General features: G+C 44.4%; 2 protein-coding genes across 4 annotated transcripts in view; one reads left to right on the plus strand and one right to left on the minus strand.

Annotated features, from left to right (window-relative positions):
* The first annotated feature begins 1,105 nt into the window (after positions 1-1,105).
* On the plus strand, positions 1,106-2,218 carry BHLHE22 (basic helix-loop-helix family member e22). The gene has a single exon (XM_063169439.1). The coding sequence runs from the start codon at positions 1,283-1,285 to the stop codon at positions 2,180-2,182; it is 900 nt and encodes a 299-aa protein (XP_063025509.1). The 5' UTR covers positions 1,106-1,282; the 3' UTR covers positions 2,183-2,218.
* A 7,502-nt stretch (positions 2,219-9,720) lies between these two features.
* Positions 9,721-27,158, minus strand: part of LOC134425150 (cytochrome P450 7B1) — a 124,623-nt gene continuing 107,185 nt past the window's right edge. For all 3 annotated transcript variants that reach the window (XM_063169469.1, XM_063169452.1, XM_063169462.1), the window contains 4 exons: positions 24,847-25,443; positions 24,195-24,401; positions 17,959-18,137; positions 9,721-13,920 (listed from right to left, as the gene is read on the minus strand). In XM_063169469.1, the coding sequence (XP_063025539.1) occupies positions 13,633-13,920; positions 17,959-18,137; positions 24,195-24,401; positions 24,847-25,423 (1,251 nt within the window). In that variant the 5' untranslated portion in view covers positions 25,424-25,443 and the 3' untranslated portion in view covers positions 9,721-13,632. The remainder of the gene's footprint in view (positions 13,921-17,958; positions 18,138-24,194; positions 24,402-24,846; positions 25,444-27,158) is intronic.

Consider the following 27,158-nt stretch of genomic DNA (forward strand, 5'->3'; position numbering starts at 1 on the left):
TTTTCAAGGTAACTGATGGGGCTTTATGTTTTTTATAGGGACACGGGGGATAATCACTCGCTAGCAGCAATCTGCTACTTGAAAAGGGATAAGGGAAGGAGGAGGGGAACCTCCCCGTAGTTTGGTCTCCGTTTGTTGGAGGGGGGTGGGGAGAGGGAGGACTGGGGACCACCCGCCTCCCAAGGAAGCAAGGTGGACTTGGTGGTGGGCAGGAGTGGGCACGACGGCTGGGGCTGCTCCGGGGGGGTTTCAATTTATGTTTTTCTTTCCCAGGCGATGCTTTTCGGGAAGACGGGTGGGGGTGGGAGGGAGCTATAAGTTAATGTAAATGCAGGGGGTGGGTGGGCTGGGGGGAGAGGGTGTCACTCCCGACTCCACGGCTAAGTTAGCAGAAGTCTGCTGGCAGCACTCGGAAGGAGAAGTGTTGAAGTGGGCTTTCTGCAGTGCAGGGCTGTAATTTGCTGAAGGAGGCAAAGAACATCCTTCGATCTAAGTAGGGCTTTTAGTGTGCTCATTGATGAGTGAAAGTCGCCACACATGTCAAGCTAAAGGCAGTTGTTGGGTACTAACAGGACACAACGTCTTGCAAACATATGCGTTAAGCTGTGTATACAGATGGCAGGGAGAATAATGGAGCAGGCGCCTCTTATAAAGCTCTAGCTGCTGCCTGTCTTCAGACCTGGGAAAAGAAACTATTCAGACTCAGGGCCAGATAGCGCCTGGGATTGTTTGTTACCGTTTTAATCCTATTAATTAAAACGTTAACCTGATTGGGTAGAAAGCTCTGTCCCAACAGGCGAGTCTTCTTCATAATAACCTACTCTCAGAGATAATGATGTAAAAGACTCCCCCGTCTGCGGCGGCTGCTGGTTGATGGGTCCGGAAATCTCTTGAAGGTGAATCCAAGCAAGATAAACGGTGGAAGCGGCTCCACTGGCAGCGCACAATGCCCCAGCGCGGCGCCTGCTGAGGGCGAGCCGGAGCCGCAGCCGGAGCCACAGCCACAGCCGGAGCCTCAGCCGCTGCCGGAGCCGCAGCCCGAGCCGGAGCCGCCGCCCGAGCCGGAGCCACAGCCGGAGCCGCAGCCGGAGCCGCAGTCCGAGCCGCCGCCGGAGCCAGAGAAGGGGCAGCCGCGGCGCCGGGCACGGCGCAGCTCCGGCGGGAGCCGGGAAACGATTTCTGCCAGCGGGACGCCGGGGAGCCGCCCGCCGCGGCGCGGAGCCTTGGAGGAGCGGGCCGGGAGCTGAGGGGGGCGGAGGAGGCGGAGGCGAGCGGGGCGCCGATGGAGCGGGCGCTGGGGCTGCCCGCAGAAGAGGACCTCTTCCACAAGAGCCTCGCCGCCTCGGCCAAGCGCATGGAGTCCGCCTTCCGCTCGCCCCCGGGGCTCGACCTTTCCCACCCCCGCGACCGCCAGCCCTCGCCGCTCGCCTGCTACGAGGCGTCGGAGCCCGAGGCGCTGCTGCAGCCCGGAGTCGGCGGCGACCCGCTGGCGCTGCCGCCGGGCTCCGTCTGCGTCAAGTACGGCGAGAGCGCCAGCCGCAGCTCGGTGGCCGAGAGCAGCGGCGGCGAGCAGAGCCCCGACGACGACAGCGACGGCCGCTGCGAGCTGGTGCTGCGCGGCGCCGGGGGGGACCCGCGCGTGGCCTCGCCGGCGGCGGGCGGCGGCGGAGGGGGGGGCGGGGGGCTGAAGGCGGCCGAGGGCAGCTGCTCCAACAGCCACGGGCACGGCGGCAGCAAGAAGTCCAAGGAGCAGAAGGCGCTGCGGCTCAACATCAACGCGCGGGAGCGGCGGCGGATGCACGACCTGAACGACGCGCTGGACGAGCTGCGGGCGGTCATCCCCTACGCGCACAGCCCCTCGGTGCGGAAGCTCTCCAAGATCGCCACGCTCCTCCTGGCCAAGAACTACATCCTGATGCAGGCGCAGGCCCTGGAGGAGATGCGGCGCTTGGTGGCTTATCTCAACCAGGGCCAGGCCATCTCGGCCGCCTCCCTGCCCAGCTCCGCCGCGGCGGCGGCGGCGGCGGCGGCGGCGCTGCACCCCGCCCTCGGCGCCTACGAGCAGGCGGCCGGCTACCCCTTCAGCGCCGGGCTGCCCCCCGCCACCTCCTGCCCGGAGAAATGTGCCATCTTCAACAGCGTCTCCTCCAGCCTCTGCAAACAGTGCACGGAGAAGCCTTAAGCGCCGCCGCCGTGGCCGCCCCCCGCCGCCGCCGCGGCCCCGGGGAGCGGCGACAGCCGGCGGAGCGGTCCCGGGCCGGGGGGCGCGGAGGCGGCGCAGGGACTGAGCGCTGCCCGGCCCCGCCGCCCTCCGCCCGGACTCGCCTCGCCCTTGCCCCCGGTGCCGCCGAGCCGGGACCGCGGCGGGAGCGGCGAGCGGCGGGGAGGGGGCGCGGGCCGGGGGCGCCGGGGCAGGGGGGAAGGCCCGGCCCGGGGGGCTCGCTGAGAGTCCGGACAAAGGAGAGGCCGGGAAATAGCAGGCCGGGCTGGGAGCCGGGGCTGTCGCCGGGGACAAATCAGAGAGGGCACTTGAACATAGATTTTTTTTTTAATTAATTATTAGCAGTATTATTATTATTATTATTATTCTGAGCCAGGAAACAAACAAACTTGAAATGTAAACTTATTATTTAAGTGACTCGCAGAAACAAAGAGACTGGACCATTGCTAAGGAAGACTTTGTATTTTTTATCGTCTCTAAACTTTGATCCTGTGAAAATGCGCAAAGTTTGGTGAGAGTGATTTAAAAAATCGAGAGAGTTAAAAAAAGACAAAAAATAACCGATCAAAACCCCTACTCCGTATCGCTGAAAGTATCGCATTTTTAAAAGAAATATTTATGTGCACCTTGTTTCTTTCCACTTTGCAATGATGTATAAACAAGATGTGCTATTTATTTGTTATTCTTTAAAATGACCCTTCCACGCCAACAATATGTGTTAAGGTCATGGGTCTTATGTGCAGTTACTTTATATGCTTCTAAAATTCTGTTTATGGATTAACTTAAACTGTGTGCCAAGTGTTTAAAACATTTATTTGCCAACAACATATAACCAGAAATGTTGATGTATCCGAGCTGCTTAGGTTTATGAAAGGTCATCTGGATTTTAAGTTGCATCATCCCTGTATTTAAATTGAGCTTTAATAAATTGCTTCAGTCCAAAAATTACAGGAAAAGTGTATTCTTAATTGCTCAACCAACTGATTTTTGAAAGGGTATTCTTTGCATTATAACAGGTAATAAGTATTTACTTTTACAAGGCATCAGAGCAATAGCTGCTACAAGAACACTTGCCAAGCCAATGTTTTCCCAGGCGCTGTTTTCGAAGGTATAATTTAAACCGCTTTTAATGTGTATGTAAATTATTCTGACTGTGGATAATTATTTAAGTTTAAATACTTTAAATACTTTAGGCTGATTTACAGAACGCGTGGAATTCTTCCTTTTTCAGGGGATGTGGGGGGCGGGTTTTGATTTTTTTTAATTAATTTTTTTTTTAAGAAAAATGAGAGATGAAAAGCAAGAATTAGCTATTTACCCAAAGTGAGCCTTCAGTTTGAGTTTGCATGGCTGGGTGGCTGTCTCTCTGCCATTTGTAAATCAAGATTTTTTTTTTTCATTTTCTTTTTTTTATTTTTCTTTTCAAAAACGAGTCCTGCTTTTTTCCACTACTTGCAGATAATACAAATTCGGACTGTCAGGTTGGATGGCAAAATAGGAGCCATGATGGATCTCTTGGCAGGTCACGGATGTGTAAAGAGTGATATATATTAAATAGGTCAATCAGATTATGACAGCAATGTACGATCGTTTGTATGTGTATCTATGTCGGAAAGAATCTTTATTAAAATATTTTGAACAAACGCTTGTATTACGCTGTGCTTTTTTAAGCATATCCATCCAGATTAAAGAAGCTGGATGGTGGGGGTGGGTCGTTTTTTTTTCCTTTGCCTTGCTCTGAGCGCGCCCCAGAACCCTCCCCATCACCCCACTCCCGGCTCCGGGTGTCCCAGGCAGGGATGGGAGAAGTTTTTCCTCCCTGGCTGCGTTCCTCCCGCTCCCGAGGCAGGCGGTCCCCGGCGCTGCGCGGCGGCCGTGGGGCAGCGCTTGGCCCTGCCCTGCCCTGCCCTGCCCGGCATGGCCCGGCCCGGCCCGCCCGCCCCGCGGCCCCACGCCCGCCCCGAGCCGCGGGTGGATGCTCCGCGGGGTGGATGCGCTGCAGCACCGCCCCCCCACCTCCTCCCGACCCGTGAGTTTTGGAGCCGCCCCTCCCCTGGCGGCCCCTCCGCCCTGCCCCAGGGCCGAGGGCAGCGGGAGCGGGCTGGGAGCCCCCCGGGCCGCCTGCTCGGCGCTGAGCCCGGGCCACGGTCCCGGCGCTGCGGCTCCCCCTCCCACGGGCCGGCGCCGGGTGTCCGCGGAGCCGCCTCTCCCAACGGCAGCACCGCAGGCGGGGGAAGGGTATAAATATTTTCTGCTCCACTTCCCATCAAAAAAGATTAATCAGAACCTGTAACTTTTCAGGAAACATAACTGTAAAGTGCCACGGAGCTGTGGGAAGGCAGCCCAGAGAGGGTGGGCAGATCAGCCCCCAGGCGCAAGGAGAAGCGTCTCTCAGCATTTACTAGACAAAGGCTGGGTGCGTCTAATTATGATTATTAAAACAATTTCCATGACGATGTCTAATATTATGTTAATTTGAAAACAACTGTGTATGAAAACTGTCGACTATAATACCTAAATTCATTTAATGAAACACATCGTTAAGGCAATTAAACCTCCTGGATGTGATTAAGGAACATAATTACGACACTGTTCTGCGCCATAATTGGGTGTCTTTAATCAAGGGGTAAAGTGATCAGCAACACAGCCATTAGTTTGTATTGTTCTGTCTCTGCTGTCCATCATTCTGATTAGGAATTAACCACCGCCACCAGCTTGGCGTGGTGCGTGCCTGTGTGTGTGTCTGTGTGAGTGTGTGTTCGTGCATATGACATCGCAGGACACATTTGCTGCAATATTTACCGCCTAATGTCTCTGGCTACCGAGCGGGCTTCCTTCCCGGAGAGGTTCCCTTGGAAGGCGCGGGCGCTGCTCGGCTTTGCCCGGCCGTGGGGTGGGGGACAACAGGCCGGGTCCCAGCAAACTCCTGGAGCGGCCGGGGCCCAAGGTGGGGAGGAGGCGAGGGGCTGGGGGAGGCCCAGCCCTGCCTCCCGGCTCCCGTGGCCGGGACAGGGTCCGAAGTGCGCGGGCCGGGCCTGGAGCGCTCCCCGGGGCTCTGGGGAGCGATGTCTGGGGCACATGGAGAGGGCTGTCCGCTCCCCGCTCCCCGCCTGCCTCTGCCTCGAGCGACGGGACAGCGGAATGAAAATCTTTGTCATTGCTGGCTACCGCTGCCGCCCGACTTTGGGCTCTCTTGCTCCCTCTTCGACTGCTTCGGAGGGGGCCAGGGGTCCGTGCCAGGCAGGGGTGCTGCCACTGCCGGCCCCGCTCTCCGGTCGCGCTGCGCCGGGCATCCTCCCTGGGAAGCGGCGCGAAGCCACTGGGCCAGTCCCTGAGCGGGTCCTGCCAATGCAAGCGTGAGGTGTGCCGGGCTGGGGGGAGGAGAGAGGCTCCCCCGCCCGCCGTAAAGCTTCACTTAGCCAGAAATGAACATGTACCCTTTCAAAAGAGCTTCTTCCCCGTTCCCAATCGCCCCACGGAACCGGGATCTCCCTCGGCCTCATCCGGAGCTCCCTCTGCCCCCGCCGCCCAGCCTGGCTCCCTTCCCCGGCCCCTTACCCCGGCTCCGAGCCTAGATTGTCCCAGCATGAGTGACATTGGCTTTCCTAATGTAATGACTTATGAAAGATATAATCATGTGTTAAATTGAATCCTCCGCTTAACTGTTAATGGTGTGCTCTGGGCACATTTACGTATTAGATGCTATGGTAACTAATTACCACTAGAAGAAGGGATAATACACTTTCCAGACTTTGACAAATAATTATGAGTGTTCACATCCCTGCTAGCAGCAGTTGCAGCGGATCTGCTGGAATGAGTAAGTGAATAAATGAATGGGTAAGTGAACTTGTGTGCATGGAGGGGACTAGATAATGAATAGTGGTCAAGTGAGTTTTCTTATTAAAACCTTTAATGAAAATGTGATTTAGGGTGGAAGGGGGAAAAAAGTGCGACGCTGCCTCTAAACGTAATTAAATCGCGTAATATAAACATCAGAAACATAAATAAGTTTGCTTTTAATTAAAACTCAGGAGTCAGAGTAAATTATCCACGTGCTCGGAAACTTCTTTAAAGCAATTAACACTTTTTTTTTTTTTTTTTTTTTTTTTTTTTTTTTTTTTTTGGTGGTGCTGGTGGCGGAGGGAGGCTGTTGGGGGGGTAAAACAAACGAGCCGGGACTCCCGACTCTCTCCAGGATCATTTGTAGCTGTGATCGCACCGTCCCTGCCCACAGGCCGGACTGATCCTGGGGCTCTAAGCAGCGGGCGAAGCTCCTTGTCGGAGCGGGACAAAAGTTTGGGCGAGTCGCTCTGGGCCCCTCCGCGGGTTCGCTGCTGCCCGTGGGCCCGGCCCCGCCTGGGAGAGCTCCGGCACCGGCGGAGCCCACGGAGGGCACAGGGCAGGCTCTCTCTGCAGCGCTGTGCGCGGCTCAGGCCGGCGCCGCAGGGGTTAAGCCGATTGTGCCCGCTCCGCGCTGCCATCCCGCCGGAGCCGGAGCCGGAGCCGGAGCCGGAGCCGGAGCGGGCACGGCTGCCCCGGTCCCCAGCCCCACGCGGGGGCTCCTCGCAGCCCTCCACGCCGCAGAGAGGACATGGGCTCAATGAGCACAGGGCTGCAGCCAGCCCCATCTATCCCCGGTCACTCATCAGCTCGGTGTCACCCAGCCCGCCCACACCCGCCCCCGAAGCGCTCCGGAGGGGAATCAGGTCTGGTTCGGCTCGTTCTCCAGCCTCGGGAAGGGTTAAATCCTTCCCCAAGCCCCTAGTTGCCCTTGTCCTCTCAACCTGATTCAGAGACGTGTAATAAAATAGGAAGCAAATTTATGGTCTGTTTCAAGCACTTTACTGCTGTATTTTTAAATTCATATATGCACGTATAAGAACTATGATCTGTGAATAATTTGAAATGCTATAGGAAAATGATGTATTTTAGATCAAACATAACCGTTTTCTTACGTAATTGTCTCGGATTAAAATAAAAAAATAAAGATACATTTCGAAGAGAGACAAAGCTGAAAATCTAATGACAGCCATAAACTGCTAGACAGCCATAAATTAACGTCTTCATCAAACACTGAAGGGATCAGTGCTTATCTAAATCAACAATTATTTCTTCCGAGAAGTTGCAGAACAGATTGCCCCTTTAATACTATTTTTAAATCTTCATAACTGAGGATTAGGGAAAAACAATCGCCTTTCCGGAGTAAACCTCCTCTCCACCAGCCGAAGCCATCCAAACTCACCGAACACCCAGACCGCTTCCCTAGGAACCTCCTCGGGGGCCCCTTGTCCCACTGCAGCATCCCTGGGAGCTCGTGATGCTTTTAGGAAAGGGCATGCAGGAGTCTTTCCTCACCCCCCTCTCCCCTGATTTTTGTCGCGGGCCGGGGGAGGTGGGAGCGCAGGGAGCACAAGCCGGCGGCGGGAGCCCGGCGGGCAGCGGGCGGGGATGCGGGGATGCAGGAGGGCGAGGATGCGGGGATGAGGGGATGCAGGAGGGCGAGGATGCGGGGATGAGGAGATGCGGGTCCCGCCGCCGCCGCGGGCCGGGGGCATCCCGGAGCGGCAGCATCCCCCGGTGCTTCCAACAGCAGCTCAACTAATGCCCATCCGCTTTCCAGGTTCAAAGCTTTAGCGAGGCGGCACTTCTCCCAGCTGCAGCCACCTGCGAAGCCGGTTTTGCAAGAGGCTGCTGTAAAGAATTCATTTTTTAAAGGCAACTGAAAGATACGTTGTGAAGAGAGGCGATTCACTGGTTCGCAAGATGGAAATTAGACAGGGAGAGACTTGCTGCCTGTAGGAGATTAGCGAGCGACTAAACTGTTTGGAAGAAAGAGGTAGTTGGAAAGATGAGCTGATGGGGAAGAAGTCGCTGTCAAAAGTCATCACAGGGTGTTTGCCTACTGACTTTTACTCTCCCTGTAGCCAGAACTTAGACTTTTATTCAACTTTTCTGTACTCATAGCTGCTGGTTTTGGGGAAAAGAAAAATAAACTGACACATTAGTGTCAAAATGGGTTTAACAAATCTTTGAAGATAGAAAGACTCCTGCAAGGGTTCTAGCCAGAACAGCTGAAGCTTAGACTACTTTTGATTATTTATTTTGGTGTGAATAGTTTTGAAGACAAGCACATTTCTACTATTCTGAATTATGTACTCATACAACGTCAGTAAATGAGATCCCAGGAAAGCCTGATGCATAGAATAAACACAGAACTGGTTTATATGAGGATCAACACCCCACCACAGCTTCCTTGCTTTCACTTTAAAATGAAACATTGTCTACTTTTTTAATATGCTAATATATTTATTTATTTATTTATTGCTAATTATAAACATAGACAATAACTTAAGGATCATGATACTTTCATAAACATACCTTTGAGGGGTGTTTTTGTAATGAGATAATTTTTCTGTTATGTAGTAGGTATGGAGACGTGACTAGCCAGGGTACATAGGCTGGTTTAGGTAGTAGACAGGAAAATACTTCACTTTCTATGGTCTGGCAGCTAGAATAGTTCTATTCATATGAGTTAAGCATATGCATAATTTGATACCTTGAACAGTTTTAAAATACAGTGCTATACAAGTAAAATCAAGACAATACCTAGTATCAAATCAAATACTAGATAAAATACAGTGCTAGGGGATCTCACTAACTCCTTCCTTTCGAGCTATCTTTCAGACCATTATGGAAAGCTCACTCAGAAATGTGCCCTTTAAGAAATCTCAAACAATGCCACTTTTTAATGTATAAATTTCAATAACTGCTAATGTAGCCTGGATTTAGAACAATTGCACAGCTACACACACATTTACCAAACCCAGAAAATGCTGCAGGTCTGTCTTCTCTAGGAAGCATCTTCAGTAACCCTCGCAGACATACCTGACAAGCATTTCTGCATGAAGGAATGGAGAAACACCGATGTTTTTAGGGTACACCCTTCCTATTAAATACCTGGAGAACTCAGCAGCTACAGTGATACCTAGAAAAGCCAAGTTGTGCTTTGCTGGTGCAGTGCTGTGCATTGTAACAATTTCATTCATATCCCCTTTTAAAATGAATGATCTGTGAAGACAGAATATTTTACTTTAGGTAGTACATCTTGTACTACATGGAGGTTTGCAAAAGTAAAAGCCTAGGAGGTGTACTTAGGAATCACTAGTGAACTGCAGATCTTTATATTAATTTTGAATAATGTCCTAAGAATGTCAGAAGTACCACTTTTTTTATCATCTCACCTGATGAGAATTGGATTATGTTTCCTCGTGGTGGGGGGGGGTGTGATTAAAAAGACTCGCTACTTTCCAATATTCAGAGGAGTTTCTGTATTTCACTGCTGAATTAAATGCTTTTTTTTTAAATTACAGAAATACCTGTCAAGATCAAGTAACAGAAAAATGTAGTATGTTAAAATAATAATTAAAAAATTAAAGCAATAGTTGTGAATCTGTGAGAAAAGTATAAGCATAAGCTGGAAAAAATAACACAGACAATCATTCAATATTAAAATAGATATATTCCTTTTTATTGTGCCCTTGAAATACAAAATTCCTTTAAGATGTTAGATTACTAAAATAATGAATTTTCTGTTTTCTTGCCCAGGAGTACCTTAGTTGATCTAGGAGCTTGAACAATGGATATTAACTGTTAAAGTAGAACCTAGCCATTGTTCATCTATATACAAGTTGTGAGTTTGCAAAATTAAGAGCACTTCACAATCTCTTGAATGACCATTCAATAATGACAAAATAAAAGATCATGTAAAATTCTACAAGAAAAATTCACAGACCAGTAATTATTCATAAAAATAGCAATGCCAAAAATAGTCACATGCAGCTGGCTTAAAAGCATAAAGAACAACTCTTACATGATTTTATATTATTAATTAGGACATATTGACAGATATGAAAATCTAATTTGCAAACAGGTACAGATATACTAGATGGTTTCCTAAATAATGGAACATTTTAAAAAGTTTACAATAGCATCTAGCAGTACTAAGTGCCAGCATGAAAATGGAGAACATTCAATCTGTAAATTAAAATAAGAAGAATAATTAAAAAACTATGTTTTAGCATTCACATTAGTTCATGATAAATTACCTTTCTTCTTGGGTGCTATAAAGGGCCAGAGTGACTTAATAAAACCATTTTTTTAAATGAGAAAAAAGGTGCTTATATATTTTTTAATAGCAGAAGATAGTATTGATACAGTCATAGACGCCAACAACTCACAGTCAGAGGCTGGTAGTGACCAGCCGAGGCACATGTCAGACTGATGGGTGAGTGCACCAATTCCTCAGGGAACAGTAGAGGAATTCAGGGGTACCCATGTGCTCCTCCTGCCTGATCCTGCACTGCCAGGTCTGTGGGTGCCCCCAGAAGGCACGGCTGGGCTGGCAGGGCAGAGCCCCCTGCCAAAGTGGAGAGGTGGGAGAGGGAAGCGCAGGTCTGCCTCCTCCCACCCTGCCCCGCAGCCCCACTGAACGCTGGCAAAGCGCGCTGCTCTTCCTGCCTAGATGGCTTTGCCTCTTCGTGCCCCAGTGACAGACACTCAGAGCTGCACAGTCCTGGGTCCTGCAGCCAAGGAGGTCACCAAAAAGGGTCTTGTATCCTATGCAATGAAACATGCTCTTCTTGGCACAGCACCCTGCAGCTGGCTTGGCTCCAGCTGGGACTTTTGGGGATGCTACTCCCTGTTGTGCTGTCTCAGCTTATTGACCAGGAATACCAACACCATGGGCCTTTCAGTCCTGCTCCATGGAGACTGAGTCACTCTGGTCAGACCAGCTGCTGCCCCTCAGTATATCCCCTCCTCAGTGGCTGAATACATGGACCAGAAGGGCTTAACCTCCCTGTCCAGCTCCAGCTCTCACGGCCTTACATGGGGTGAGGCTTTCCTCCTCAGCAGCTGAGGTGTGCCAAGGTAGTGATGCATTGCTTACCAGCCAAACCAATCTGCCAGGAGCCTGGGTTACCAGGGACACAATTCCAGGCCAGGCTGGGCAGACCCTGCCTTGCATTTGATTATTTTGGTTCTTGAGCAAAAACAGCAAGCATTTTTAACCCAGCAGAATGCTGGTCTCTTGTGTGGTGCTCTCTAACTCTGATGCAAGGTCTCCAAGCAGCTTCATAGAGGTTTCATCCAACTCCTAGAAAAGACTCTGACCCTTTTCTCTCTTTTTATTTTTTTTAAATGGAACATACCATACAGATTTAATTTGCTACTTTGGAGACAATCTAGTTCTTCTTTTAATTTCAGAATAGATACCATACAAATTGATCAGCAATTAATCTGAAACTACTAATTATTTGCATGTACTTTTGGCACAGTCCTATTATGCCCTATCAAATTATGCAGCAGCCAGTGATACTCTAATTCAAAATCCTAAAAATAGAATACAATTATAAAAAAAGAGGCTTCTGTTTAAAACAAATACCCACTGTTTTTTTTTGCAGTTGCTTCAGGTTTGTTTTAAAGTTGGATGCCAAAAAGGATTCATCATAATTGTAGCATGAGACATTTTACAGCTTACATATAAGCAATAATGGAATACAATCAACAGTGTAATGATATCAACATTCCCTCTCTCAATAAACCAGGCTCTAATGTCCAAAGTGGATTGTGAGCTACAGCTGAGTACAGAATAGCTTCTACAGAGTAACCACAGGAGTAAGTAACCTGAGTACAAGAATGTCTCCATAAAAACCAATTTTACTTTGTGGCACAAAACAATAATCAGCTTTTGCTGTTGATTAAATGTGGAAGTAAAGTTAAAGCATTTAATCAACTGCAAAGTCCATTTAATGTAAGTGTACTTCTAATTTGTAGACATTATTGATATTATATATGAAGAGAAAATGTTTATACGATATATCTCAAAAAACCACTATTTCATTCATGGAGGACTTGGAATGTGGCTATACCAACCTCTGAAAGTCTTTCTACTGATGATGACACTTATTTAGGGTATGTGCTTTACACAAATAACTGAACAGGCTTCTACAAAAATAACAATAAGTAATTCTTAGTATGTAGGTAGTAGTTTTCATCCATAGGCCATCAAGTGCCATATAGATTAGTAGAATTTCTGATTTTGAAAGACTTACTCTGCCACATCCCAAAGAGAGTTGTTTTTTTAGGAAGACAAGGCAAGGCCCACAGATGTGGCTATTCTGCCATTACAATTATCATCTTGGCAAACTGAGACTGGACAGCCACGGGAATCCTCATCAATCTCTGAAGTGATGGCTGGGAAGAGAGACAGAGTCTAAACTCTCAGATTTTGTGCACTAGGAAATTAATTTTCCAAACAAGAGCTGGACACCCAGTGAAGCAGGTTGGGCAGCCAGTATAAACTTCTGTGGCTGCCCAGGGTTTTCACTTGCTCAAATTTTGGCCCCAGGGAAGGGCCTGTTTTCCAATTTGCAGATGGACAGGTCTGTTTCCAAACACAGGTCACACTACTCTGCCTAACAACTTAGGCAAGGTAAAACAATGTTAAAAAGCATTTTTAGATACCAGACTTGCCCTTGAAACCGTCTTCCTCTTTTGCCTTTTTGGAGAAATGAACAAACATAAGAAACGGTCAAAACAAATGCATGAACATGTTACTAAGAAACAGTGAGAGAAAGAGAAGCTAATTTTCGAAGTGAAAATTTCAAATGGGCTTCTATATTTTCCCCCTGAAGAACATGCTTTTTTGGGGGGGCTCAAGAGCCAAAATAGATAATTTAGGCTTGATCGAGAGCCTATTAAAATCAACAGAACTTCTCTTCTGATGTTAAAATGATTACAGGAAAGAAATCACATGTTTTAAATTTTTAAACTGCACCAAAAAAAAAAAAAAAAAAGGAAAAGGAGCAAGAAAGCAAAGCATTCACCATCAGTACATAAACCTGAAGTTAGAAAAGTGTTTTCAGTAAGACATTCTTGTAAATCATCCTCCATCACATCTCCCAAATAAAGGGCTCAAGGCCATGAAAGAAATAAAGTAACTATAAAGTTAGGATAATAATCACAAGAAGCTCCCCCTTTCTTGTTGTTATGCTTCTATGAGCAGATGCTGATATTCATGTAAGTGGCCTGGATTCATGCTCCCTGTAAATCCTGCTCATCTCACAACCAAGAGTATGGGGATGCACCTTGTAGAGATGCTGGGCTATTTACTTGGCCAGACTCTGGTCACATCATCTCACTTCTCACAACTCAAGCAGGACAAATTGAGGCTGCACGTCCCTGCATCTGGTCTTTACCTCCAGCCCAACAGCTTTTCTCCTTAGAAACAAAGAGGAAGGAGGTAAAAGCAAAGAGGGAAAAGCAAACGTGTCCAAAAATATAAAGCTGAGTGATGAAACAGAGCAAACATGGAGATTAGTGGAAGGCATATAGGCAGCTGCTCAATTTCTTTAGGACCTTAGTTTGTAACGAAAGGCAATATCAACGTCTGGCAGGAGGATACCAAGGCCCATGCGACTGTTATCAAGTCTGACAGCTTTGTTTTCTGCTAGTTCTACATCAAAATGAGACAATAGTATGAAAAGAAACATCTTCATCTCATTCATCGCGAGGAACCTCCCTGGACACATGCTGATCCCAGAGCCAAAGGGCATTAGGAAATACTTCAGTTTTCTTCCTGCCTTGTAGAATGTGGTTTTCTTCTTGCCATTCTCTATGTATCGATCGAACTTATACTCCTGAAAATGAAAGAGAAAGAGAGAGACAGCGTGATATCTAACAAGGCAGTTACATGAGCTGCTTTCTTTGCACAATGGTAAGGCGTCTGAAACCCAGAAAATAAGATAAAGAGGAAGACAAGGAGCTGACAGCTTCTTCTTTTTAGCTGGTTCCCTCAAGTTTCATTAACTCACATTACCTTCCCTGCAAAGAGCACTCTTTAAATCCACTTATTTAGCTTAGTCCTTTTACATCAAACTCCTTCAACTTCCTCATCTCATCCACTGAGTGTCTGGCCTATATTGATTGTAATTAGATTTTGACCGCTTTGTAGCAGGGACAATGAACCTTAGTGGAAGGACAATTTTCTTGTAAAGCATCATACACACTCAGTGTGGTACATACATCATGAATAAGGATAATCTGCAAAATTCTGAAAATGCCTATGAATAAATTAGTGCATTGCACCAATTTTGCTCTTGCAAGCCAGAGCAAAATCCATCCTTCTTTTGCACCGAATGGTGCAGATTATTCGAAAACTCCAGCACTTTGCAGTCAGTTTTCCTTTCAGTTGGAGATGGTTGCTGCTTAATTTTTCACATTTTACCTTCAAATATTTTGCTGCAGAAGCTGTGAGCAAGGCAGGACAATGCCAGTGACTGACCATTACAAAGAGGGTGTTTTCAAGTAAGGCTTGAGGTCACACTTGTAACCTACATTCCATAAATTGAACATATTTCTGACTATTTTTGAATAGCAGGATCCCTGTTTAGAGATAATTTGTGTTTTTGAATGAAGGAGATCTGGCATCCTCACTCAGTCAATGGCAAATTAACCACTTACAAAACCCTCCTGCATGCTTTGAATAAAAATGACAGGCACTTCTTGCTTATGGTCACTCATTAGCATTTGTCCTGCTTTGCATACATCTGCTATAGCAGCAGCCATTTGGAGCTGGCTGGGAACAAGTCAGTCAGACAGAAACCGACCTCAACTGATTAAAAAAACCCACACCACCATTAAAAATACACTGATACTGATCTACCCATTAGATTAAAGGCTCTGAAAATCATGCACTCCAGGTCTTGCTGTTTAGAAACAAATGTCAGGGGAGGTGGTGAGTGAGAAAGGGAACGAATACTAGGCGCACTGGAGGGGATGTACCTTTGGGTGCTGAAGAGCAAGAGCTTATTTCACTAAATGACAGAGGCCTGGATTTTCCACAAATATAAAGGTGATTCTATGTCTGCTTCCACTGACAGGTAATTCTTTTCAGTCTCTTTGAACATCCCAGCCAAAAGGAAGCAAGCCTTTTTTTTTTTTTTTTTTTTTTTTTTCTGCCAGGAAGTTATTGCTTCATTTGGAGCAGCACAGTAACAAAAATGAAAGCCCAGCATATCATAAGATTTACTTCCTGAATTCTAAATCCTGCTGGTCTAAAAAAGCACTGCTAAATATGAACTGCAATAGCTTAAAAACCCAACCCAGAGCTCTTCTCAAATGTTTTTACAAGGTGCACTTCTGGTATCTGGAGGAATTAAGCATTGTGTGATTGAATGCACAGACACACTGGGTCAAACCTTATGCTTTCTTTGTCATATTAAGATCTTTCTGAGACTTGCAATTGCTTTTAACAAAAAATAAATTGCTGTCTAAGTAAGAGGGGAAACAGAAAACAAGTGTGAGACAGGAATGCAGCCAATGACAGTGACATCAAACTCAGGGCTGCTGAAGTCCCTTGGGTTGAGTAGTGTTTCCTTAAAAGCTGGTTCACTGACTAATAAAGACCAATTTTTAAAAATGAAGGAATTTTCAGCCATGCACAAGGTCTCCTGAAAGAGACATGGTGGCTGACAGCAAGGAAAAGGTGAGGACACTGAGCAAAAGCAGGCAATGAAGTTCTGTGTGGATGAGCTGCTACAAATATTATGAAAACTGAGCAATCTCCTGTGATTGATCTAAGTCTCCTTCTGTCACATACTGTATTTAGCTTTGTTTGGGAAGTCACCATAGAGGGTTTCCTGCAGGGTTTCCTGATTCTTACTCTATGGGTTTTGCAGAGTTCATTTACTGAGCTCTATAACTAGCTGAGATAGAATTTAGGGTTTCACTTGTACACTTTATAGAAAACTGACTAATTTATTTAGGCCTTAATGGGTGGAGAAAGAGGTCAGAAATATATGCTTACACACTTACACAATATGGTGCCAAAGCACAAGATAGCTTGAACTTAAATTTATGTATCCAGGAGAAAAAGCATTGCTACAAAATTATCTCATCAAGCTGCCTGTTTTCCCAGGAAAAGTTTTCCCTAAATACATGACAAGCTCAAGACTGCACCTTTCAAAAAATTCATTCTCCATCTCTATCTGATCCTCAGTAGTTATTGTTGAAAGCACACTGCATATTTTAAGAACCAAACAGAACAGTGATTTCCCCACTTTTCGAGAGGGGCCCATGTGCTGAAATCAATGTACTGCAATGTGTGGATTGCTCATTCACTATCAAAAAGATAAAATATATGAACTAAAGCTGTACTGTGAAAGCTGAGCAGAGCTGATACTAAGCAGATATATTCAAGCAATGGAAATATGGTAATATATTCTGGCAATTATTGGATAAGGGAGGAGATCAGTTTCCACACTGATGCTTTTGGTCTAGGACCTAAACAAACAGATGGACTTTTGACAAATCAATAACGTTCTCCAAAATAAAGTGTTAAGGATAAAATAAAAAAAAAAAGCAGCTTATTTGTTAGCTGTTATCTATCCTTTTTAAGGATAAAAATATTAATCAACTATTTGCCAATAGACGAATTATTTTTAAAACCCTGATTTTCTCTGCAGGCTTTATCTTCATTTTTGGGTGGGGACGGCCAGCAGAGCTCCCCGGAATGTAATTTTCATTCTCGTGGCTCCAGTGTTCATCCCAGTGACTATACCTTACTCCTGCTGACTCCAACATGCTCCACACCTCCTCTCACTGAGGCTGGCAGAGCTCCTACACAACGAAATGCTGTCCTGCACCAACGAGGCACTTGAATCTCATCTTTTCTTTGCAAGCTCTCATCTTTAAATTCCTGAAAGGGAGAGCTTCGTGGAGCAACGTCTCTAACACGGGCTTTCTATAAACATGTAAAAAATCCAGTTTCTTTCTTCTTTGGCTCAAATGCCAAAGTATGGAAATCAGCATGGCTGGGAGACAGCCATTTGCTTAGGAAAACAGGGGTGAGGAATGGATGAGGTACAAGCTCTTGCCTCTCAGGCAGACGAGCCATTTAACAGCATCAGTGTGCACCCTTGCTCTTTCTTGCTCTTCCTCTGTGGCACCCTGGGCTGGGGACAGCAATCTGGGGAGCAACCTAGCCCAGAGGAGGACTAGTCAATTTGCATGCAGGTGGTTGAACTTCTGAAGCTGTATTACAGCTGAGGCAGGGTGGATTAATTTTGAGTCTTTGATATTCATTAACTTGAGCGTCAGAGAAAAATACAAGGAGATGACACAATTACCCTCCGAGCTTCGCTGCAGAGCAACAGCTTTACAGTCTCAAGTTCACAACACTCTAATTGATCAAGAAGGGGTGAATCCCTATGAAGGGAGGTGAAAAAGCATAAGGCTCAAGCAAGACACTGCTATTATAGGGCTTCAGAGAGTCAATGATGCTTTGCGGGCACTTAGCTAAATGGCCCACATTATTTGCTATTTAAACCACCTTCTATTATTCAGCCCTCCTTGGGTATCAAATGATCCACTGCCAAACAAAGCCCACATTTAGCCTAAAGTTTATGGTAGTCAATGTGCAATTGTCAATTCCTTTGAAAGCAGTCGCAGTCAGTCTCATCACCATATTTCTCTCTTCAGGCCATGAATCCTTTGACCTGCAGGGCCCTAGAAAATACATCTGAAACTAGGAAGATTTGTTCCACAAGAAGGAACAGCAGTAAAAAAAAAACAAAACAAAACAAAACAAAAAACCCCCAAAACAACCGCAGATCACAAAAGGCTTGGCTGCTTCGATGTGCCTGGAGTAGGAAGAGTAGCACCAGCTGAATGTTTACCTTAGGATCTTCATAGACCTCAGGGTCCATGTGCAAAATCTGCGGGTAAAGGGCTATCCAGTCTCCTTTCCTCAAAACGACTTCTTGATTCCCTTCAAGCTTGAGAACAAAATCCTCTTGGCTGATGCGGATGTTCATAGAGGACGAGCACATTCTTAAACTCTCGTTTAAGGCACTCTCTGCGATTAAACAAAAGGGGGGAGGGGAGAAGCATCAGAAATATGGGAGATGACTGGAAGTTATACATGGCTACGGCTGCTGATTCTCCAGGAGTTTAGTAGGGCAGGCTAAAGGGGAAAAAAAAAAAGGGAAAAAACCACACAAGCAAAACAAAACATAAAGCAGAGACCAGGAGGAAGCAATGCACAAGCCCGCAGGGTTGGGCTGGGGCAGTCAGGGATGCTGAACCTCCCGAAGTGATTCTCCCTGATGGTGATGAGAAATCCTGATGGTTGTAAGAACCACTAGGTTTTGGGTGGAAAGTCATTATTCAGGCATCGTGTTGAAAACAACGCAATCAAAAGACATGAACGCTTTATGCATTTACATATATTTTGGTGGTTGCAAACAAGTACCAGTGAAAGTATCCATGGAGCTGTTTAGCTCGCTTTTTGAAAGTTGTTGGATTTAATGGTAGGACTATACATTAGAAATCATTCTGCTTGTTAATTCTGTAGTCATTCTGAGAATTTTTAAATGCATTTTCTTTTCAATGCACTATGTTGCCAAATTATAGTGTCTGTTGTGGTCAGAGTGAATGAAAGCAATTCATTATTTGCCTAGTAATTTTAAGAGAGAAAGACACTTCTAATTGGCCTAGAGGAAACAAAACATAGTCCTTTCAGGTTTGGGGAAAGCAAGATTTCTGTCTCCAGCATCACATCCTGGAAGGCTCCAGAAGCTGAATGTCCTTGCTTTCCCAGTGGCCTTCACCTTTTGCTCCTAGCACGACAGATTTTATGGCTAATTTCCGGCAATTTATCCTGGCAGTTTGAGGAGGAATTCCTTTGGGAATAATATGCATAATTTGCATAAATCATTCTGATAGCATGTATATCAGCATGTAGCTCCTGTCTAGGGCTGCATCTCTCACTTTGTAATCAAAACTGACTATTTTTCCACCAGTGTGTATGGGCACTGTTATATGTGACTTGATTCCTTCTAATCATTAGTGTGAAAAATAGCCTAAAATAGGATTTCATTTGCATGTAATAATCCATTTGTGTCTGCCTTTATGTTTTGTGATATCAAATAAGCCTTCTCTAAGTGTTCAGCAAGGCACTGCAATTGCTGCATCCAAAAGGTTAGTTTATTAGAGACAGTAGCTACCCAGTGTAGATGTTTCTGAAAAAAATAATAACAAACGTTCTTTCACTAAAAATTAAATCTGGTGCAGCATGCATAGCAAATAAAGTGGCCCTGGATGCTTTCTTGCAGGAGGTTTTTCCTTAAGCATGCATTTGTCTAAAGAAATGAGGCTGCGGTCAGCTTTGTGTGGCCAGTGCCGTGATTCAATGTGACGTACAGTGAGTCTGTGCATATTCTTTTGGACTGTCTTCGTTACTATAATCAGGCAGAGTCAAATCGGCTTGTTGGTGACGAAGCCAGAAAAGAACCCTGGTTCCAGAAGATGGCCTCTACTGCGGATAGCCACAAGGCACCTGACACGATAGATTTCAACTGGCAGCGCTCTGGCAACAAAACTTTACGCGGTACAAAGGAAGGGTCCAGCCTCGGCTCCAGACGGCCTTCAACCTGCAGAAAATGAAACTGGTAGCTTTGTACCAGTCCACCATTTGGAAATGGTGGTGACATACGTGGACACAGCAGAAATCAAACGAGGAAGAGAAAAGGAGGGGAAAAAAAAAAAAAAGAGAAATAATTATAAAGTGTCACGGCAAAATAGCAGCACGTTTAACCACCCAAGCAATGCGGTCACATCCTATCGGCGGACATCCTCCCAGAAAGCGCGGCAGTCCCTGCCCGCTGCCGGATCTCAAATGACAATTGGGCAGCATATCTTATGCAGAAGTTAATCACAATAATGGAGCACAAAGTGTGGCTTAGCGGTCAGATCGTAAATGACAAATCTGTTTTACCTTCCAGTACCAGTTATGTGTGGAAGGCGAGCTTGGCGCTCGCTCTGAGCGATCATGCCGATAATCATTAGATGACAAAAGTAATGAGTCACATTATGATCAACAAAGGAGAATGGAGCTTATATGGCTTTGCAGGCTCACATTAAAAAAATAGACAGTCAGCTTTCCACAAATGCCAGAGCTATACATTGAGAGGAATGACAACTGCACAATAAAACTGCAGCCTTTACTTGCAGTTGTCATAGTTCAGCAGACACCAGCCATCGCCGCTGACAGACCAGCTGGGTAGCTTGGGAGGCCTTCCATTCTGCACCGTGAGGTACAGTAAATTATCCAGCACGGTAGAGCAACATCTGTTTCTGTGCTTGTGCCGAACAAACAAGGCAATTTAAAGCATACCAAGGGATAACCAAGCAGCAAATGAACATGACCCTCATTTTTTTCCCCCCTTCTTACACACACGAGATGCTAAACTTCACTGTGCAAGCGCTACATAAAGAAGCCAGGCTGTTGTTTGATAAGGTGTTGTCAGAGAGATTTTACATCTTTTCTAGAGAGAGAAGGAGGGGGGAAGACAGAGATATATCTCATAGTATTGTTATTCTTAGAATCCTCCCACTTCTCTCTTCATTTCTCTTATACTAAAGCTAGCACTCAGCTTCCAATTCATTCTAGACTTTTTTTTTAAAAAACTGTTTCAATATACTTATAAATATTCAGTCTTTAAACCCTAATTTGCTATACTTAGTTCACATGCCTTCAAGCATTTGTCTTCCAATTTCCACTGAATAAATGCGTACTAATGAGAAATAGAGCAAGCTGCTGAGGCAAAGCTGGGTGACTTGAGCCTGGCCTGCCACCAGCTTGTGATAGGCAGGCAAATTGAGTTAAAATGAAAAGTCTTGTCAGCTGAAATACAACATGGTAGCCAAACAGCAAGCTGTCAATCATCCAGCCAAAACAAGGGACTGCAGGTAATAAAAGGTCATTGCGAATCATAAGTGCATTTGGCTTTCGTAGGCAAGTTAATTTTAATTAAACATGATCTCTATCTGTAAATGTTTTATAAAACTTATTGTGCAGTAATGGATTGTTAATTTTACACTAATACAGAGCAGGTAATAGGGTGCAATAATTATTAGAGTGTATTGTAGGAAAATAGCTATTGAGTATGCAAATATTTGGGGGGGTCATTTACCCACGGGCATCACGGTGTGCCAACATAAACGATAATCTGAAACAAGTACATTTGCATCTTACCCAGAACTAAATGTACTGCCCAGCCCATTCCAGAAAAATATATTTATTCCTTTTAATTCAACCACTGATTTTAATGCTTAGCATTTGTGTTACGACTACACATTCTGTATTAGCTCCTTTTGGGTCCCTACCCTTTCTTGTGTACAAAACAATTTTTCAAGCTGTGCTCTTTTTGCAGGAATATCTGGGATTCAGCAATGACCTGGGGCAAGAATACTTCACCATATAAATGAATGGACTAATATAAAATAAACGAACTGACTAAACATGCCTAGCATTAAACATGCACTAAGTACATCTCTGCTTTATCCTTGGCATTTCCATTATAACCAGTTTAACTGACAGACCATTTTCATGTGTCCTTTACCATGTTAGAGCTCTGTTGTGAGCCATAATATCTAATAATGTATGTTACTCTGTGCACACAAATACATTTGGATTTTGGAATTGTATTGTGTTATGCAGACAATACAAAGGGTGCTGCCCCAGAAATGCCATCAGAAGAAGATGACCCTATCACGGCCAAAATTTGCTAGTTTGATTTTGGGTTGAGTGTGTTCTGCATTTTGGTTTAGTTTGTTTGGCTGTTTTTTGGGTTGGTTTTTTGTTTTTGTTTTTTTTTTTTTTTTTTAATAAAATAATCATGTACCTGAGCTTAGAATTTAGGAGTAAATCAGGCCATGTTGTTCCCTAGACCCAACAATCTGACCATGATAATAATGCTCTTCCAGAGAAAGACTTTTAGCAATTTGTGCTTCTTCTCCATATAGCATGAGGGTTCAAAAAGACTCTCGTTATAGTAGACCAAAAAGAGGACGGAGAATCAGAGCGCTTAAAACAGGAGAATGAGATGACAAGGTGATGAACATGCAAGCATCCCACCTGGTCTGCCTCATCTGAGAGCAGGGACACAATCCCAGTTTCCTACGCTCCGGGTTGGCACAGAGGGAACGGAAAGAGGAAAAGCTCAGTCTTGGAGGTTTGGGGTCAGTGGCCTTCCTGCAAGAGGGGAGGTCTTGGCGTGCAAGAAGTGCAATTTGGGACCTTTGTCCCTCCTACACATTTATTAACAAAACATCCCTTTCCTTTTCCACTGAAGCATGACTCTAATTCTCTTATGGTACAGATTTTTTCTATATTATTATTTTATGGGACAGTATCCAGCCCTTTATGACTTAAGTGCCAGAAGAATTGAAGTCTAGCTTCTGTTCATATCACATTATGTTTAACATGATTATGAAATTTAACAAAAGTGTTACAAGAATACTACAAAGTAGGATGTGGCACTTCCCTCTCAACACATAAATCAAATGCTACCAAGGTACTTCAAGATTTCAAGAAGCAGAGGAATGACACAGTTAATGTTTTTAAACTGTTCATACTGTTTTGCACCAGATGGTTTTAGTGAACTACATGGTTTTATTTTCCTTATTGCTACACTTTTGGGGAGCCTTATTTTTCCCCTTTTTTTTCCCATTGGCCATTCCCATCTCAGTCTATAAATATAAACTAAGTTCTCTTTTGATCTTCTTGATGCTTGGTAACTTATTTATTGGTGTATGCTAGCTCTGATCTGAAGTAGTTTTACTTGTGCTCCTTAGAAGTCCATTAAATGCTTAGAAAGTCATGTTACTCACCAGAATTGTCATGCAACACCTCCTCTACTTCAAAAACATTCTCCATTGGTTAGAGATAAATCTGCATCAAAACAGCCATGACTCTGGATGTAACCAACTTTGTAGACTCACGATATGTAAGATTAATATTAATGCTCTAACACAAAGGAAATGGACTCATATTTGTACTAATCAAATCAAGGTTGCACACGGATTCTCGAAATGTGCCACATTGCATGATCTTGGAGAACAGCAGCTATTACAAGGATCCAAACCAAGCACAGAATGCACTGCTCCACCATCATCCCAAACACAGCTTTGTTTGAGAGTAGAGCATCAGTTCAGGTCATGAGCTACCAAGACCTATGGACAGGAGCTTGTTTTGAATATGGGATTGGTTTTGATATTTAAAGACAGTGGATTATCGAACCTTTAATCTTTTGTTCAGCTGTTGTCTGCCCTTGTAACACTACTTGTGGAGATTCACAGATGATTAAAAGTTAGGTACCTACCTGCTATGCCATCTTTCATCCCTTGGGCTATTTTCACCATTTCTCTTGCCAGTGTCCATGCACTACCAAATGAAGTGAAACCAAGAGCTGATGCTCTGAAGGTCTATACAGCTCCTGATTCAAACAACTTCCAATGACCACTGGCAAGGGTCTCCCTCTGAACCCTAGATCCAGAACCAGAAGATGTGTAGCTCCCTTAAAGCTCCCTCTTTTGAATAAAGTACTAAAAACACTGTTTCTCCTCTGCAAATTTTATCTTCTTATATTTCATTTGGAGTCATTGCCCAACAGAAGCCTGCTTTAGAAGCCTTTTTTGTTTTGTTAAAGAGAGAAAGAAAGAAATTGCTCGCAGATAAAATACATTTGCAGTTTAAATATACAATCCCACTTTAATTTCAGAAAAGGGTCTTTCTTGGCAGGACCATACAGAAGTATTTGAAATGCATTAACACTTCGGCAGATGCTCAGAATCAAACAACTTAATAGGCATCAACTTTTTTTCAAATAATTGCAAAGCTTCGATTTAGCCTTTTGCATACCTTGCATAGTTAATTACCTAGGCTTTAATGTTTACATGCAAAGAGAGTATCTACAGCTATAAACTACATAATTTATAATTGATGTAAATGGGTGTTATTATGTCAATTAGGCAGCTGTGTCCTCCACCTTCTCAGTAAACAGAAATGAGTGATAAACCGAGTTTGCCGGGAGAGCCCCTCTCCTCTTCCTAACAGATAAAAATAAATTACCTAGGTAGACCAGGTTGTCCAATTGTTCTCTGGTGAGGTGGATGTTATATGTGGGCCCTCTCTCTTGACCTGTTGACTGCAGCAAATGGTCAATCTCGTCACGCACCGCTGCAAGAGCTTCTGGGTGCCGCAGAAGATAATACATGGCCCAGAATGTAGCTGGAATCGTGTTTCCCACAGAGGCCCACAGGAAGGCAAAATGATGTGCTGGGAGAAAATAAGTGAAAAGGAAGATTAATAGCGTTTATTACACTGATTAGATTTGCAGTGTGCTAATTAAAAGATGTTAGGACACAGACCCAGCCAAGGATCAGTGAATGCTAATGAGGACCAATAGGCTTCTGAAGTCTAATTTTCTGCTTAATGAGAATAGTTTGAAATGTAATGTCGGGGGGGGTGGGGGGAATAAGGGGAGGAAATGCAGCTCAGTTATAATCTTTCTCATTATCACCATTAAGTATCTTGTTTTACCACCTCAGCACAAAAAAAAAAATCAATTATCATAGAGGGTTGTTTCAGAGTAAAACATTTTATCATTAGCCAATTAGAAAGAACATAAAAAAATTTCAAGGTCGCCATTTTGCCTTTTTATTTCAAAGGTCTATAGTAAATTATTTTATTTTAGACAAGCAATCATTCATAAGTTTCCTACCTGCTTTGTCATAATCTCCAAGCAGCTCATATTTCTCAAATATATCTTGTCTGGCTTGGACCACTTTTGACCCTCCCAGCCATTTTGTCATGTTCTGAAGTAAAAAATGATGTATAAGCTCCTTCCGAACCTTCTTGGTAGCTCCTAGCAACTCAATTGGTATGTTTGCAGCTAAATAGGGAAAGCTGGCATCAAACTTGATAAATTTGTCTCTGATTTCACTAATAACTTTGTGGCCATCTGCAGCAGGAACTCTTCCATATAGTGTTACAAAACTGGCTTCAAACATTACAGAGCAGCAGAATTTGTACATTTTTTCTGTTTCCCAATCTGTTGCTTGTGAGCATTTCCATTCAAATATATCCTGGAGATTTTTCATCATGTGGTCAGAAATGATATCCAAAGGCTTGCCTTGTAGATACTGGTAGATTCTGTGCAGGTTTTCCTTGAGTTCAGGGAATTTTCCTTTTGACAAGGCTGGGTAGTCAAAAGTTTTGGATGCCATTTTATTTGCAAATTCATGAAATTCAAGTTGCTTGCTATTTCGGATGACATAGACATATTGAAATGGGTCCATGATAAAGGTAATATATCTACCTGAATAGAAGAACAGAAAATAATTAGAGACACGTGCACTTTTATAATCTGGTGACACTTCTGGAAGCAATAACTAAAAATAAGCTAAAGCCTGTGAAAAAATCATGCAGGAAAACAAACAAACAAACAAACAAACAAACAACAAAAAACGCAAAGCAAAGATATGTGAATAAATCTGCAAAGAAAAAGAAATTATGAAACAAATATTATTTAGATTGTCTTTGTCAGGATGCAGATTCCACCAGTGTGCAATCCACACTTTGCAGGCTCTTCAAAAATCCTTGTGAAGCCATTTTCATGTAGACAGATCTACTGTTTGTGCCAACAGTTGTGTGTGGTCTCTTCAAATGTGGTGCTCTGAAATAAATAATTTTCTACTCAGGTCTAATTCATGAGAATACAGTGTGGAGTCATAGCAACATTTGGAAACTGTAGGTTTTCACTAGCAGAAAGCAAAAAACACACACATTTCACCTGCACAGAGGAAAGTGGATGACAGGGGCTGGAGTGGAAAACATGCCACCTAGGCAGCTTTTTCCAAGCAGACGACAGAGGAACTCATAATCTGCCAGCTGCAGCTTTAACTGCACGCTGCAAACCCCCAACATTTAAAGTTTTTCCTCACATCTGGCTCATTTTCCCTGAAGCTTTTCTAACTCTTTGTTAAGAATGTGCTTAGTATCCATAACATGACTACCTTAGTTTATGAATGTGAAGTCACGGCCTGTGAGGTAGCAGGCACCATTTTTAGGACAGGCTCCACTGTGGGACACACACTGTCCCAGTGCTAGGATCCATTGTGCCAGAGTGCACCACCAACTTCCTACCCTTGCCAGGGTCCTTAATGAGATGACACAGTGATACCTTCAGCTCCTTGTATAGAAGGATAGGACTGCATCAAGTTAAATGCTTTTTCAAATTGTCCCTGCCAAAGAAGTCCTGAAATTTCTCCGCAAACTTCAAGACAACTGCTGCAAAAAAGCATTTGGAGGAACTACCATGAATCAAAATGCTAACACTCCCAAAGCTCAATTAAATCTTAGAGAACCATCTTTATAGATGGTTCTAAATTTAGAGTTCCTGATTCTTACCTTGAATTAAGAGGTGCATTAGGGGAAAAGGGTGCCTATTAAAATGTACATTTTCCCTGTGAAATATCCCAGTCACAAACTCAGGGAAAGAGCAAAGCTTCCAGCACTTACAGTCTAATTCTGTCTCACTAAAGGGACAAATCTCCTTTGATTTTAATGGGAACACTACATGCTTAACTGCGGACCAAATTTGGCTCTGTGACAGATGTCCAGAGATAAAGTAGTCACTACCACTAAAAATGTCAAGTATCCATGGTTACTATATAGTGATATCTGAATTATCATAGTTATTTCATATTCTGATTTGTATACACACACAGTGCCCTATGGTATCTGGGTACACTCTGGACTTCCTCTACAATTGCCAGCTGCCATAATTTCTCTCCCTATTACATCAATTGCAATCCCAGTGAACTAGTAAGGAAATGTAAAGGACATATCAAGACAGAATTTGAACCCTTTTTCTTTTTTGTCAACAGTGTGTGAACATTTTTAAGATACTCATGGATTTTGTTATACTGTAACATAATCAACCATAGCTGTAAATTTAATTTTAAAGTATACTGAGAAACCAGCATGAAAGAGAGATCCTGAATTCTCAGTCCCCTTTTTAGACCTTCTATG

The sequence above is a fragment of the Melospiza melodia genome, chromosome 1, assembly GCF_035770615.1.
Source record: "Melospiza melodia melodia isolate bMelMel2 chromosome 1, bMelMel2.pri, whole genome shotgun sequence".
NCBI lineage: Eukaryota > Metazoa > Chordata > Aves > Passeriformes > Passerellidae > Melospiza > Melospiza melodia.